Here is a 16,569-nt window from a genome sequence, read left to right as displayed (position 1 = left end):
GAGAACACCTGTTCATTATTTGACAACTATTTGACCGTTGTTTGATATTCAGTTTGCTTCTTGCACTATCTGATTCGCGTTTGATTTAGTCTCAAGAATTACTATATAGGTATCCCTAGAATAAAAAATTATGAGAGTGAGTAATAGAGGCCCCGCAATGCCATCGTCATCACCAAGTGTGGTGCCACGATGGGTTCTTTGTACGCGTACGAGGTGAATACAAAAAGAAATAAGAAAGTTGACTTTGGAAAATGAAAATGATCCAACTTGAAAAATACAAATAAAAGCACACGAAAAAATATCCATACCCTATGGAATTTCACTCGCCCAGCGAAGACTTGTGCTGCTTTCAATCAAAATGCAGCTTACATTCATGGGGTGGAAGCTATCATGCCGTTGTGGCCTTCCCACAACAACCCACAGCTGTGCTTTTTGATGGATATAATTACTACGGTTACCGATCACCACATGCATTGCACATTCCAGCACAGCATTGGTAGCAACATTCTTTGGTGCTTCTACCACAATGCCTGAGAAATGTTTGTATCGTGTCACTGTTCTCGCAGAAGAGGAAAAAGCTATTACAGTTATTTTAATGATCGTTGCCATCGATCCTTTTGCCCCGGCAGATACTGGCATGTTCCAGTTGATGTCAATGTCACCATATGGTGCCATCAGTAATGCCGCAAATTTCTTTATCCAGTGTGCCAGCATTTGGTTAGGTGTAATGCATTTACAGGCAGGCTAAAGCTCTCCAATTAGTTTTCCGGTGTGATGGAAGGGTACACAGTATTCTGTGAAGAAGTGAGGCGCTGGGCATCCCATATGATGACATACTGAATGTATTGCATTAGCGCTACTGCAATGAGGACTAAAGAAAGTATGAGCAGGACATGCACTGAACTCTCAAGTAATTTTGAACTAATCAGTCAACTCAGTCATCTAAGCACCAATTAATTCAATCAACTATCCGAGCTAATGGTGACATGTCTCTGGAAGAGCAATAATTGTCACTGAGCTCAAAAAATATAAGGTGAAGAGTACACTTTGTGTAATCTATTGGACAGCGTAGCTAGTGTTCTTCATCAATGAAGAAAATGAAATCCAAAGTTTTCCTTCTCAATCTTGTTCTCAAACTGCAGCGCTGATATGTCTAATTGAATGGGCCTGATTGACTCAAGGATTTCAACATATTTTCTAATATTTGGGTCGGTTCTTATAGAAAAGTTCCCAGAATTCTCTGTTTTTGTGCAAGTTGGCGTTTAGGATTACTACACATGTTCTTGGCACAAAGTATGAAACATGAGGAAAAGGAACAGGAAAAAGGACAGACAATGAGCAACAATTCTCTGTGCCTTTCTCTTTTTCTGTTCCCCCATGCTTCATGCTCCCTGCTTTTTGCCATGTACAGTAAAACACTTGTCACTCTCCACCCGGTGCTGTCTATTTATGCCCATTTTCTTCATGCTGTGCCCAAGTATTCTCGCAATAGTGTTCCTCACAGCAAAGTACCAGTCACACATTTTTGAACATTAGAGAGCTCACAGATTGCGCATGATTATTGTTGTGTGGCAAAATTGCACTCTAAACAGTGCACAGTTCTTCAGTGTAGTGCAAAAAAACAAACACACACTCGCACACACTTGCTGTACCATTGCACATACTGGATGCTTATGTTAACTGAAGTGTTGTTGCCACTCAAAGCAGTATATCGGATGCAATAGCTGCAATCCAGAGTTTAATGGTATCTCATCAGGTTGGGGTGATGCATGATACAGATGAATATCACCTATCACAAAAGTTCCATTCCCACTCCTGTGGGAGCCTTAATATTAGCCCTATAAACCTGTTACATACCATGCTGCTAGCACATGAATTACGCCCACATATGGCCAGTCTTCTACCGCAGGATCCATTACGAAAGGAGGGCTAGGAATATATTTAATATGAAAACATCATATGCCCCATAACTCGAAAATTCATCGACATTGGTGTGACACAAAGATGGTACTGAAAATGACCGATGGTGCAAAGAGTAAAAATATGTCGAAAAATGATGCCAAATTTCTCAGGAAGGTTTGTGCAAACAAAGTAAATTAAATAGCTTTGAAAATAAAATTTGGTACATTTTGGTCAAGGCAGGAATCGAACTCGGGCCTCCAGAGTGCGAGACGAGCAAGCTTCCCCGACGCCGTGGTGGCTGCACGATTCTGGCTGACTAAAGGTGTGCCTATTGTGTTCATCACTGCACACGTCACATCGCAATCATCTAGTGTGTGCGTCATTGGACATGTGACGGTGCAGCTTACGTGGAAGGTGGTGCCGCATCATGCGTGTATAAAATGAGCGCATCCATGATGTTCTGAAATCTACGAATTATACAATGCTTTCGCATTCCCACACGTAAGCAGTCTTAAGTGCCTCTGCCAAATTTGTTTCAGTGTTTACTTATATGACTAGTCAGCCATATTGGCGGCGAGGAGTTACGGAGTCGCCATCTGCCGGAAGCGCCTCACTTGCATAGTTCATGAGGGATCATGCGGCACGCTCCTCATAGGTTTCGCTTACGGTGCTCAATAAGAACACCACGTGGCAGCCCTCCTGGACATTTATGCAGGTACACTCAAAATGCCAGTGCACCGGCTTTTAGCCTGCTGAAAGCACCGGCACTCCTTCATGATAGTGTTGACTGTAGAGAAATTTTTGCACATTAAAAGATCGAAGGCTTGGAGACAACAAAGAGATATGCCCAACGTTGTCGTCCTCCAGCATCTTGGCATCAGCCTTCGACATAGCGATAATGCGTCTTCCATGTACGAGACGTAATATTTTGTAGACATCTGTGCACGTTATGCAAACTTCTTTTTCACGGCGATCTTCTGGCCAACAAACTTCCGAATAAGTTTCGTAGTTTTTCTTTGCAGGTGTCCCCGCTCCCAATCTCGGCCTCGTGGTGAAAGAACCATACTTTAGCCATGCCTTTGAGGTAGAAAATAATATTTGCCAACATCAGGTTAGGGTCCCATCAGTTGTTACGACTCACGCGTTCATACTCTGCCAACCAGTCTTCAGTGTCCGCTTCAATGTAACGGCAGAATGTGCCAAGATCCCATGGTTGCACCAGCACGACCATTGAAGTGGCGGGAGCTGATGTAGGCGCCGCATCTTCTGTCATTGCAGACAGATGTCCGACACGACGGGTGCTGTGGAGTTCTGTTCCCTGCACTTCCACCAAGGTGTGATGGATATATCTGCCGAATAATTACAAAGAAAGCAGGGCAAGATGATCTGGCCCACATGCAAGCATCCTCATCATTGTCTTCATCACTCTGCCAAACCTTGCTTTCATCCATGTATCAATTGCTCCATAACAATATGTACAGGAAAATTGACAGAAAATGAAAACAATCGTCAACAAAAGATTAAGATTGCTACAAAAATAGAAATATCCTGATCGAGCTTTTACCAGGAACATATCAATGAACCCAGCTTGTCCATGGCTTGTAAGCAGTTCAGTGTTAGTGTGATTTTTTATTTATTACGAGTGACATCTGCGCATTACACCAGGCCAGTAGGAATCTGATCAGTGTCCTCTCTCTGACATCTGTGTCATTTTTTTTTTTCAGGATGGGAAGGTGCAATCCTGGGACATGAGGCTCAGTAAGCCGGCCACTGTTCTAGGTGAGGTTCAGTTCAGTTCTATTTAACAGTTCTCATGTTATCAAGAACAGCTATATTTTACTCATGTTCGTACACTACTCAAATAGGCATGTGTTTGCTGGGATACCAGCATGTTATCTGACATGCTTAAAAAGGTTCAGAATATGGCAGTTCAAATTGTAATGGGAAATAGTGCTAAAAACTGTAGCATAATTGAAATGAAGCACGAACTGAAATGGTGGGGCTTACAAAAGACCACAGAAAATGGGTTCGATAGAAGGTGTTCCACAGTATATACTGTTAAAATTCATATAACAAAGTTGGTATAATTGGCAATTTGCTTCGTTTTATCAAAATTTTAGTATATTGAAATTCGACCTTTTTGCTAATAAGTACAGTTGCCAATGGACTTGCATGGAATGGGTCCAAAATTTTCTGAATTATCGCACAATCAGAAAAAGCATATTTTAATTAGAAAAAATTTAATTTTGTTGAAAAAGAGAATTGGTAATGAAACACTGTTTCATGCCGTATCGACGACATCCTCACATCGGCAGCACAAAGAAAAGCCAGCCGTGCTTTTGTGTCCACAGTGGGATCACGCTATCATGAAAAGCACTGGCAGGGGGAAGCGAATGCTTCGGTTGTCTCTGGCTCCAGCACATCTCCGAAACTCAAGATTACGCAACCTGCAGTACCAAATGCGCAGAAGACAGTGCACATGATGCCACCCATCTCGGCAGGCCCACCCCTTGCACACACGACAGATCACCTCTCAAACTGCGCACGGGCTGTGTACGCTCTAGGCTGTGCTGACAGCCATGCACGGCCACGCTAAAAAAGGAGACGCGCCAGCCTGCCCCCTTTACTCCACGTCCCCTCCCCCCCTTGAGGTGCGCTTGCCGCACTCTTGCTCTCCTCCTCCCTTTCCCTTTATCACGTGGGAAGACTGCGCTCATCAAGTCATCGTCCTTCTCTGCTTACCCTCGCACACTTATGCTCACAGCCGAAGCTAGCAGCCAAAGCAGGCAACTCACGAGGTGTGATAGGATCTTATTGCACTATGGAGCATAAAGCTGCTCTGCTTCGGGGGTCTTTCTTGGTCACATGGCACACGATTTGAGAGGTGCGTCCACAAGCAGCTGCATGTAATTAAACTATTTGACCCTCTGCATCCGCAGAAGTTTACATTAAAAGAAAGTTATCAGCAAAAGGGTTGCGTCATTTTGTGAAAAATATCAGTTATCTATGCATCAATTTGGGTTTCGTACGGGCCGATCGACTGAATTAGCTCTATCAACACTGAAGGATTTAATTTTGATTCCTATGAATCAAAAATTAACATTATGCACATTTGTCGATTTTTCTAAAGCCTTTGAAATGATCAATTATATTACTTTACCAAGAAAAACTTAAACATTATAGATTCAGGGGATTACCCCTGGACCTTCTATGGTCTTAATGCATAGGAAATAATGTGTTTGCATTTCAGGAGAGTACTAAGATTCCCTGAATTTAGAAGCCAGTGTCCCCTAAGGGAGCACATGAGGGCCTATACTGTGTAACATCTGTATAAATGATTTAACAAATATCAATAACTTACTACACTATATAGTATATGCAGATGATACCAGCCTTTTTTTCCAGTCATGTAATGCTGATAACTTGCAGAAGAACTCTAGAAAAACCAAAGCTGTCCTTTTTGCACCCACCCAAAAACATGTAAATATAAACATATTCTTTTGATCAGAGCGCATTGACATTACTGTGGACGTGGACACACTGAGAGTGATTCTTGATCACCATTTTTTTTAACTGTGTGGTTTAACGTGCCAAAACCACTTTCTGATTATGAGGCATGCTGTAGTGGAAAACTCCGAAAATTTCAACCACCTGGGGTTCTTTAACGTGCACCTAAATCTAAGTACAGGGTGTTTTTGCATTTCGCTTCCATCGAAATGTGACTGCTGTGGCCGGTTTTCGATCCCGCGACCTTGTGCTCAGCAGCCCAACACCATAGCCACTGAACAACCACGGCGGGTTTGATCACCATTTAAGGTGAGACAAACACATAGAACACATGGTAAGAAGTATGGAAAAAGCATGCAGTACACTTTGTAGGCTTCAAGATGTTCTTCTATTAAAATTACAGCTATTGCTGTATAACACTCTATCAACTCATCATGAAAACCTAATCATGAAAACCCTAATCATGAAAACCCTCATCATGAAAACCTAATACATTCACTAGAAATGGTCCAAAATAACTCGGTTCGCTTCATTCTTTCCAACTATAACAGGACCGCTAGCATATCTTCAATGAAATCAAGCCTTAATCTACCATTCCTAACCTCACGTCGCAAAGCGTTTCGTATCTGTCTGTTCCATAAGATGTTTCATCATCCACACCTGCGTAGCGAATTAATCCCTCCCCCACGTCACCTATCATCTCGATTAGATCATGCCTACAAGGTCGGTGTTCCATTTTGTAGAACTAACGCTTTCTTCCAGTCATTTATACCTCGTACAGCAGCAGAGTGGAATCACCTTCCCGCACTGACAGCCACCATCAAAGATTACCAGCTTTTCAAGAACGCCTTAGCTAATATTGTATGAGTAGACACACTTGTTAACTTTTATTGCAATACTCCTAATCCTTGTATCACATTTCCTATTTTTCTTGTTTTGTATGCCTGTAACCACTCCCCTCTCCAATGCCAATGGCCCTGAGGGTACATGAAATAAATAAATAAATAAACACCATATTTATTTCCCATGAAAATTATTGTAGTCTTGTATCGGGAACTACATTACAAAACAATGTTCAGACATATCTTTTACAAAAAAAAAAGAATTGCACCTTTGTTCTTGTGTTTCTTATGACAGTCATACAAGTACATTATTTCTAAGTTTAATGTTGTCCCATTTCATTACAATTATCAGTTTAATTTTGCTATGAACTATAAAGAAAGCACAAACCAGGCCACAGGAGATTTATTTATCTTTGTAATCTAAGCAAACCTCAGTGTCTCACATACGACATTTCGGAGCGAGAAACATAGGCCGTGCCTTTTTCACAAACTAATCATGGAAGAGACAGACTACTGTGCTGAATATCAGTCATGATCATTATCTTCATCATCAGCCTGTTTTATGTCCACTGTAGGATGAAGGCCTCTCCCTGCAATCTCCAATTACCCCTGTCCTGCACCAGCCGATTCCTACTAGCACCTGTGAATTTTCTAATTTCATCGCTCCACCTAGTCTTCTGCCATCCTTGACTGCGTTTCCCTTCTCTTGGTACCCATTCTGTAACCCTAATGGTGCAATGGTTATCTAACCAGCACATTATGACCTGCCCAGCTCCATTTTTTTTCTCTTGATGTCAATTGGAATGTCCAAATGGAATGTCAATCCAAACTGCTCTCTTTCTGTCTCTTGAGGGGTATGGTGGAGCAAACCCCCCAAAGAATCGAATTTGCAATTTTGGCACCAAAAAGTCGATGGCACTATCAGGAACAAACCTGCGGAAGTGTGACCTCGAGCACCCGCTCAAAGTGGTTCAAATGTCGTGCCGAAATGTGCCGCACACCCTCGCGTTTAAAAATGTCGCTCTCTTTCTGTCTCCTAACGTTATGCCTAGCAATCTTCATTCCATTGCTCTTTGTGCGGTCCTTAACTTGTTCTCAAGCTTCTTTCTCAGTATCCAAGTCTCTGCCCCATATGTTAGCACTGGTAAAATGCACTGATTGTATACCTTCCTTTCCAATGATAACAGTAAGCTTCCAGTCAGGAGCTCGCAATGTCTGCCGTATGCGATCCAACCCATTTCTATTCTTCCGTAAATTTCCTTCTCATGGTCCGGGTTCCCTGTGATTAGTTGACCTTGTTAAACGTACACCTACACAGACTCTACGGGCTGACTTGCGATCCTGAACTCTTGTTCCCTTGCCCGGTAATTCATCATTATCTTTGTTTTCTGCATATTAATCTTCAACCCCACTCTGACATTCTCCTTGTTAAGGTCCTCAATCATTTCTTGTAACTCGTCTGCACTGTTGCTGAATCGAACAATGTCATCGGTAAACCGAAGGTTTCCGAGATATTCACAGTCGATCCTTACTCCTATGCCTTCCCAGTTTAATAGCTTGAATACCTCTTCCAAACACGCAGTGAATAGCATTGGAGAGATTGTGTCTCCCTGTCTGACCCCTTTCTTTATAGGTATCTTCCTGCTTTTCTTGTGTAGAATTAAGGTAGCTATGGAATCTCTGTAGATATTTTCTAGGGTATTTACGTAAGCGATCTGAACTCCTTGATTATGCAATGCCTTTGGGATTGCTGGTATCTCTACTGAATAAAATGCTTTTTCGTAATCTATGAAAGCCATATAGAGAGGCTCATTATACTCTACGGATTTCTCGATAACCTGATTAATGACATGGATGTTATCCATTGTAGAGTATCTCTTCCTGAAGCCAGCCTGTTCCCTTGGTTGACTAGTCCAGTGTTGCTTTTGTCCTTTTGGAGATTGTTTTGGTAAATATTTTATATAATGCTGGGAGTAAGCTAATGGGCCTATAATTGTTGAAATTCTTTAACGTCTCTCTTTTTGTGGATTAGTATAATGTTTGCATTCTTCCAGTTTTCTGGGACCCTTGTAGTCGATAGACACTTCGATATAAAGAGCTGCCAGTTTTTCAGGCATTATGTCTCCTCCATTTTTGATTAAATCGACTGTTATTCCATCTTCTCCTGCTGCTCTTACTTGTTTCATATCTTGTAAGGCCCTTCTGACCTCACCGTTAGTTATCGGAAGAGTTTCTGTATACTGTTCATTACTGTTTCTAATGGAGGTATCCTGACTCCTCTGGGTACTGTACAGCGCAGTATGGAATTCTTCCGCTTCTTTTACTATATCTCTGAGATTTGCTGATGATATTACCCAGCTTATCTTTCAGTGCATTTATCTTGGTTTGTCCTATGCCGAGTTGTTTCTCACTCGTTTCAGGCTGCGTCCATTTTTTACATATCCTGCACTATGCTGGGATCAGCAGAAAGTATGAAGTCAATTTCATTTCTTGTTTCACCATAAGGGCTTTTCCAGGTGCGCTTTCTGTTGATGCGCTTCCTGAAAAAGGTGTTCATTATTCGAAGCTTAGTCTTTCCTGCGAATTCTACCAGCATCTCTCCTCTAGCGTTCCTAGAATCGACACTGTAGTTGCCATTTGCTTGTTCACCAGCCTGCGTTTTGCCCACTTTTGCATTGAAGTCGCCCATTACTACAGTATATTGAGTTCGCACTTTTATTATCGCTAATTCAACATCTTCATAAAACTGACCTACTTCCCCATCATCGGGACTGGATATTGGAGTGTAGGCTTGTACTACCTTTCATGTACACCTCTTATTAAGTTTGATTACAACTATAGCTACCCTCTCATTAATGCTGTAGAATTCGTCAATGTTGCCCACTATGTCCTTATGGGTTAGGAATCCTACCCCGTATTGCTTCTTATCTAGGAGACCTCTACAGTAGAGGACATGTCCGTTATTCAGCAATGTATAAGACTCACCAGTTCTAATCTCACTAAAGCCGATGGTATCGCAAACAACGTCTGATAATTCCTGAAAAAGTCCTGCTAAGCTAGCCTCACTCGACAGAATTCGGCAAATAAAGGTTGAAAGGGTCAGTTTCCATTGGCACCCTGTCTGGTCCCAGAGATTCTTAGCACCCTCTGCTGCATTACAGGTCTGACCGCTACCTTGGTCAGGTGCTCCGCAGCTGCTGAGGACTGAGGGCCATGGGTTTATTAAAGAAATCATTTGGGAGATAGTGGCCGAATACTGCGCCAGGGAGGCCAATACCTGTTCTGGTGAGGGAGTGTTTTTGTTCAAGCTTAGTGGGCCTTCCTAATTTGGCTGTGGCTGGATTAGCATAGCTCCACTCACTCTCTGCATCTTTTGCCAGTGTCAGGAGTCACTCCAAGCCTGCAGATGTAGTAGCAGTATTACTGAACAATCTTGAAAAAGAAAACATAGATCTTAATACTGTTTCACGTCAAATTCTGAAGGAATATGTCATTAGCTGTACGAGTGCATGTGAATAATGTTGTACAGTTGAGCCCGCTTATAACGAACCTGAGCATCACGCGGAATTCGTTCGTTGTATCCAGAAGTTCGTGATATGTGGGCCACTCACAAAAATTGTCATCAATCAAGACAAGAATTTATTGAGAAAAAAATTGATCGTTGTCTGCCTCTTCAGAGCACATCCAATGACGGCGGCTTCAAGCTTGTTCAAAACTGCGATGTGTTCGTCACCCAAGGCCTTAAAATACACAATACTTCAAAGTGCCTCATAATGGCTCACTGCTGTGGTCGCGCTTACGGGTGCTGGCTCCGATGGATTGCTGTCATCGTCTGATGCTTCAGCGTCGCTTGATGCCCGCACTTCCCGGATGGCGTTCTTGTCGCAAAATGACTCCGCAACTTCAGCAGCGTCGTCTACATCAACAAAATCTTGCCAATCAATATCGCAGCTGGCCAAGTTAGCGTCAACAACGTGTCGCCACAAGTCGTCATCAGGCTGGCTTTGTTGAGTGAGAGCGCCTTGTCCTGTCTTTTGTTCCTTCTTTGTCTGCCATTACCGTTAGTGCTTCAATTTTTGAAAGCTATGTGCCAACTAGCCCCACAACGTGTTTTATTGTTGAGTGTCTTCAGTGCCTGTTTCAGGTGCGTCGGCGAAGCCAGCCTTGTGAAAACAATTCCGGATGCATTCGGGTGTCACTTCCATACACGCTGTTTTGATCATTTTGACCGCCAAGTACAGCAACACCTGCAGAGGCACATTGGCAGCGGGACACCAGTAGGAAACAACGCCGACAACGCTGGCAGAACCAGCACAACCACAAGCAAGAAAAAGACAGTCGCGCAGTCATGTGAGGTGCGGCGGAGCGGCGTTGGGGGAGGGACAGAAGAGCGGGTATGAAAGCTCGTGATCACATGCTACGTTGTTAATAGGTGGAAAACTTCGCCGCTGCGCTGACGTCGACGATGGCGAGTGGGATCCTGTGCTGAATGAGCTGTCACTTTCGGGCTTCCCATCGACTTGCGTTTTCATGCGGCTCATGCGTGCTGGGCCAGCATTTTCTTTTTCCTTTTTTTTTTTCGTTTTCGCGGCAATCCTTTCGCCGCATCGCCACTCCACCGGCGAGACGCCGCGGGAAAGCCGATTCTCGGAGTGTGCACAGCACAGGGTCAGTGGCTCACACAACGTGGAAAATGGTCCGCGACACCAAGGCATTCGGTGTAGCTGATCGGCTAGGCTCGCGGGCGTTCGTTGTAGTTGAGACCGAGCGCCATAGCCCTAATACATATTTTGACGGTCATGCCGGACTTGTTCGTGATAAGTGAGCGTTCGTCTTAAGTGGGGCCGTTATAAGTGGGCTCAACTGTATTTGCATTTGCTTTTCGTGCCTTAAGTATGGAAGAATTTTATTTTTGTCTTGTATGTGAAAGTGCTTTCGTATATTCTTACGTACCTGGAAAAATGTATTGTTTCACCACGTTACATAAGTAGGCAGTCTCTGTTGGAAAAAGGCGTGTATTTATTGTAAAAAAAAAGTGTTGGTAATAGTGTATGTATTCAAAAATGTATGGTAATGTGCCCTTCGCAATGTTTTTCAAAATATATTTTATGTTTTGATGTATCGATGTATGAAACGAACTCACAAACTGTCTGCTGCCAAATACTGTAGGGGCAGGGGCGTTTGTCATGCCGCTAAAATAGCAGCTTTTTTGCTCCTGTCCTAGAATTTGTACTTTCAAAGAAGAATGCTGAAATAAAGGAATAGAATGGAATGAAAAAGTTTACATATATCGTCTCTGTATTCCTTCGTGGTGACAGTGAAACTTTGTTATATTGAAATGGGGCATAAACACAGTCTGTTATATTGAGGTTCTAAACATGTGGTGTTCTGTGGACACGAAGTTATAAAAAACTAAATTCAATATCAAGAAATTTGTTATATCTGGTTTTTACTGTACTATTCGAAAACAGCTACAGGTAGAGAAACATATTCTGAGGAGAGAATGGGGGTGTAAGCATACCGATAGCTCCAGGTGATGTGAGGCGAGGCGCGGTGCTCGGAGGCCGCATGCACGGTTGACTGCAGTTGCCAGGGGAAGGAGCAGGTGGCGCAGTCTGTGTGTGCATGTCGTGGGGGAAGAGTCGCAGAGTATGGTAAACACAGAGTGAATGTTTGTGACAGATGTGTAGGCCTGTTGTCGTTCATAACAGCACATCAGACCGCCATCATATATCTTGCTAAGAAGGGACCATAATCTGAAAAGTTATGAATTCATTTTTAAAAGTGATGCCTCACATTATTGGTAATTAGTTCGTTTTCCTCTGACAACTGTTTTTGTGCCTGCAAATGTTTGCATTATGCCCAATAATAATTTTTACCATGCTTTGTGTGCTTGATTTAAGGGTCAATTGTTTTATGTTACATAGGATGTGTACCACCTGCTGCAATGCCAGCATATGTGAGGCGTGCAATAATATGAATAAACAAATCAAAGTCATGTGGTGAATTGGGCTAGGTAGTGCGCATTTATGTTATCTTGCACTGTCAAGCCCGCACTTAATAAAAGTTGAATAAACCGACTGATCAAAGGTCTAAAGGACAATTGCCAACTGTTCTTTAAAGTTTTATTCCTGCTGCAGATGTGCGTCTCGTAGAGCTTCCTAAAAGAAATTGAGAGAACTCTTGCGATAGTGTCTATGCTACCACAACCAGCATGGGAATTATCGTTAGTGCATGGATTTGTTTAAATATTCTTCTGGCTTCAAATAAGCTTGTAACTTTGCAAATTGACCAGTTTCAGCAAAATATCTACTTCATTACAAATGCAGCAGTTTGCAATTGTATGCACTTGTGTTGCCCTTTCTGTTTAAATTATGTAAGAGTGCTCTGGAGTTTAGGCCAGTAAAGGCAGATAAAGTTATACCCCTGTCAAGCGGGTAAGTTAAGTGCACTTACGGAAAGCGCATTCAGTTTTAAGGGCACTTTCCCAAATTTAAACGTCGCAAGCCAAGTGTACTCTGCCAAGTGTAAACCAAGTGCTTTCATGGAACGCACTTTGCTGGTCGAGTGCGTAGCCTCGCCACCAGCGGTTTCAACGATACAAAATGTAATGCATAGAAAAAGGACACAGAAGTTCATTCTAGCTGTTAAAGAGCTTTTAACAAAATAATCGGAACAGAACTCGCTGATATTCTGTTCTAGCAGGATCAAATGCCGCCTCGTCGCATGCTATTATCTTGTTCTGGATTAGCTAGCCATTAGTCTTGGTCAGCCTTGACTTGTAAAACTCTTATGATAAAAATATTTTCGTTTTTTGTTGAGCAAATATAGATTAAGATTGTTTTTTATTTATAATACAACTAAAGCAGTCGCTTTTTAAAAGGTTTTTTCAATCTACATCTTCAAAAAACCTGATTTTAGTCTGTCGCTATTTTTTTGTAGAGCGAATGCGCTCTGTTTTCCCGTTTAGCACCGCATAGCGTAAAGTGTCACTCTGTGTCCGAAAGTGCACTCGCTGTAAGTGCACTTAACTTGCCCACTTGACAGCGATGTTATTGAATAAAGCCACAAGCAAGGCAGCCACACAAGTCCACGTATTGACCATCATTCCCACAGTAGCTGAACGTTTGCAGCACCAGATATTGTTGCTGTTGTAACTGCACGCAGATAGCACTTCCTTCAAGTAATTTTAGTAGGAAACTCTATAGTGTCTGTATGTACATATGCATCAACTATAACTAGCTATAAATTCATCCTAAGGAATTTGCCAGGATGTCTGCATTGAGACACCCTGATATCCTCAAGAAGACCCCAACTCACCGAATCAGCCACTCAGGCCCACATTTTGTAATGTTTCATTTCATAGTTCATTCTTAATTTGTTGTGACATAGTGCCGAGTGGACGACCCCAGCTATAGTGACAGCTTGTTGGCATCCGAGCCAGTGATGAAGGGCTAAGAAAATGGTGAAAAGGTAGACAAAAACCCGGGCTAAGAAAATACTGAACAAAATGCGTCATTAAAAAGCGCATCCCCTGATATTACTTATTTGTCCATCTTAATGAGATACAGTTGAGCCTTGTTATAATAAAATGAGTTGTTACAAAATAATTTAACAATGCAGGCAATTTCCTTGAATATTCTCGCATAAACACATGCATTTAAAACTCACAGTAATGAAACAAATATCTCCCATAAACAATTATAGTTAACATATTTTAGTCCATACTGAAAATTTACTGATCATGTTGCTCCAATTAGACATAAATTGGACAGTCACATGATGCAGCTAGTAACTTGTCTGTTGCAGTATTCTAGATCTCATGCAAGTTTTAGGCTACATGGAAATTTGCCAAACTGATCACACTGTCGAGTCAGTGGCAAAGTCCTCTGGGATAAGGTGATGCATTCGTCCTGCAGTTGGCGTAGTGTGGTAGTGAATTTTCTTTACCTTCTCTTCTTACTTTCGTGGCACAGAGTGCCTCCAAGCTTGCGTAACCAGCTTACTTGGTAGAGAAAACTTTGCTTCAGCTGTCGTCGTTTCTCCTCTTCCATCAGAGATGGGACGCCATAGACGTTGCACTTGGAGAATAGACTTTATGTACACATTATATACATTGACAGCTATTTACAGTGGGTCCGACGTATCAACTCGACATAGCCGATAGTACATAGCACCGTTCGTATGTCAAGACCCTTGGGTTACACTGGGACCGGCGCCTTAACTCGGCAGAGCCGAAAGTGCAGAGCACCTTTCTTGCGCCCGGAACCCCTGTGAGAGGTCGGGAGCCAGGTTTTAAACCTTCGGTTGCCCCTCCCGAATCCCCTCACGGCAAATCACGACACCCCAGTGACCTGATTGGATCAACTGGGCTGTCACTCATTGGGCACTCTCTCTCTCACCCTCTTCCTGCGTTCCTCGGAACATTCAGATAGATAGAGGGAAAGAAAGTAACCACCAACAACAAATAAACAAATAACATCCCAACAGTTTCGCCTCCGCGACATACATGGAAAAGTCTCTCGACACCTTGAAAAACACTTACGGGGAAACGGCCATCTGCGTCGCCCCGTCCTCGCGCTTTCACTAATCCCATCGCGCACTGCGTGCCGCAAAGGACACCCCTGCCGACGTGCGCCCGCCGATTCGCAATGCCGTCTTGTGCACTGTTCGTCTCGTCCGGTGGGCCCGCAAAGCTAAGTGCACCGTTGGATTTGTCTCGGTGGCGCCAGCCTACCTTTCAAGAGACTGCGCGTCGGGTCACCGATCCCTCGGGTTATAAGCTGCCGCTTTGTACCCCCCGGCATGACCATTGACATCCTAACGACGCTTTGCCCGCACGCGTGACAGGTTAAAATGTCCCGACGCGTAGGCGCGGGCTATCTGCCGTCAAGGAGCGTCTCCCGACTCATTAACAAAGCGCCCGGCTGGCTTTACTCCCGGCTAAGCCCGAAAACGGCGACCTCCCCCAATTCTAGGAAGGGAAATGACCTCTCAGCGTCCATGCCGTTTGGCAACATCCTTTACAGTGGTGATCCCAAGCAACCGGAAATTTGGACCACCTGGGGTTATTTAATGAGCACCTAAATCTAAGTACATGGGTGTGTTCGTATTTCACTCCCATTGAAATCGGCCGCTGTAGCCGAGATTCGATCCCGCCACTTCGTGCTTAGCACCGCAACACCATAACCACTAAAAGCAACCACAGCGGGTACATTTTTCATATCAGCAGCATGCACTGCTTTGCTGGTTTCGAACTGATATGGTTGTAAAGCTCTTGTGACATTTTCTTTACATGATAAATAGACAAAGAGCATTGAACCGTTGATATCAATTATTTCTAGAACAATTTTTGGGATATACGAGTATATCTTTTAGGAGAAAATACAGATTTTACTTGTCTTGACAGTGCGTAGTGTTCAAGAATTCGTTTGCAGCATCTTTGGCAGTGGCGGTGCAGTTATTCGTCATGTATTTGATCCCTCAACAAATTCTCTAAAGAGGAGGCCAAGCTGTCATGAGCGCCACCTCCCCTGGCACGAAATTTCTGGTTATGCCACTGCCTAGCGCCGCTGTGCGACAAGCAGATCAGCATCTGCATTTTTCACTTATGCATCATGACACCAGATGTCACTACCATGCCTGCCGGTTTTAAGGCTTATGCGTGTGGCGACTTGGCGTAGCACGGTGGCAGGTGTGTGAACATGAGAGCGGATGGGATGCGAGTGTTAACTTCAGCAGTGTATCACATGTTTCTAATGGTTTTTGTTCACTTCAAAAATTAGTTCGACGATGAAGTGCAAAATTTTGTCTTTCAAGGTCAAGCTTTCAGTTGTGAATGGGGTTGCCGGGGGCAAGAAAAAGAAGGATGTCGTTGCACACTTCAACATCCCAGCCAGCACCCTGCCAACCATCTCGAATGCAAAAGAAAGCATTTGCAGGGCAGTGGGGTCAGGCACAAGTTCGAAGAAAAAAGAGGATGAAGTTTGACTTACGCTGATGTGCACAAAGCTATCTTTCAGTGGTTTTTGGATACACGGACACGAAACGTGCCCATAAGTGGCGCGATCTTGCAGCAGAAAGTGAAGGATTTTGCCTGCATCCTGGGGCATGAGCACTTCAAAGGTAGTAATGGCTACTGGCAAGGATTTAAGAGCCAAAACAGAGTCGTCGAGAAAGTCATTAGCGCCGAGTCTGCCGCTGTCGATAGCGATGCTTCTTCATTGTCGGTTGCCGAGGAGCTCCTGGCATTTTCAGTCACTACGAGGTGGCTGATATCTACAATGCTGATGAGACGGCTCTGTTTTGGCAGGTGTTG

General features: G+C 43.4%; 1 protein-coding gene across 3 annotated transcripts in view; it reads left to right on the top strand.

Annotated features, from left to right (window-relative positions):
- The window catches only part of LOC135899650 (methylosome protein WDR77-like), a 225,214-nt gene that overhangs the window by 132,965 nt on the left and 75,680 nt on the right, over positions 1-16,569 (top strand). For 2 of the 3 annotated variants that reach the window (XM_065428958.1, XM_065428957.1), the window contains one exon: positions 3,627-3,681. In XM_065428958.1, coding sequence (XP_065285030.1) covers positions 3,627-3,681 — 55 coding nt within the window. Of the gene's footprint in view, positions 1-3,626; positions 3,682-4,253; positions 5,400-16,569 lie in introns of those variants that run through there. The other variant, XM_065428959.1, reaches the window with a different exon arrangement.

The sequence above is a fragment of the Dermacentor albipictus genome, unplaced genomic scaffold, assembly GCF_038994185.2.
Source record: "Dermacentor albipictus isolate Rhodes 1998 colony unplaced genomic scaffold, USDA_Dalb.pri_finalv2 scaffold_16, whole genome shotgun sequence".
NCBI classification, from domain to species: Eukaryota; Metazoa; Arthropoda; class Arachnida; order Ixodida; family Ixodidae; genus Dermacentor; species Dermacentor albipictus.
Note: the sequence above shows the minus strand (reverse complement) of the source record. Positions and strands in the feature narration are given on the sequence as shown.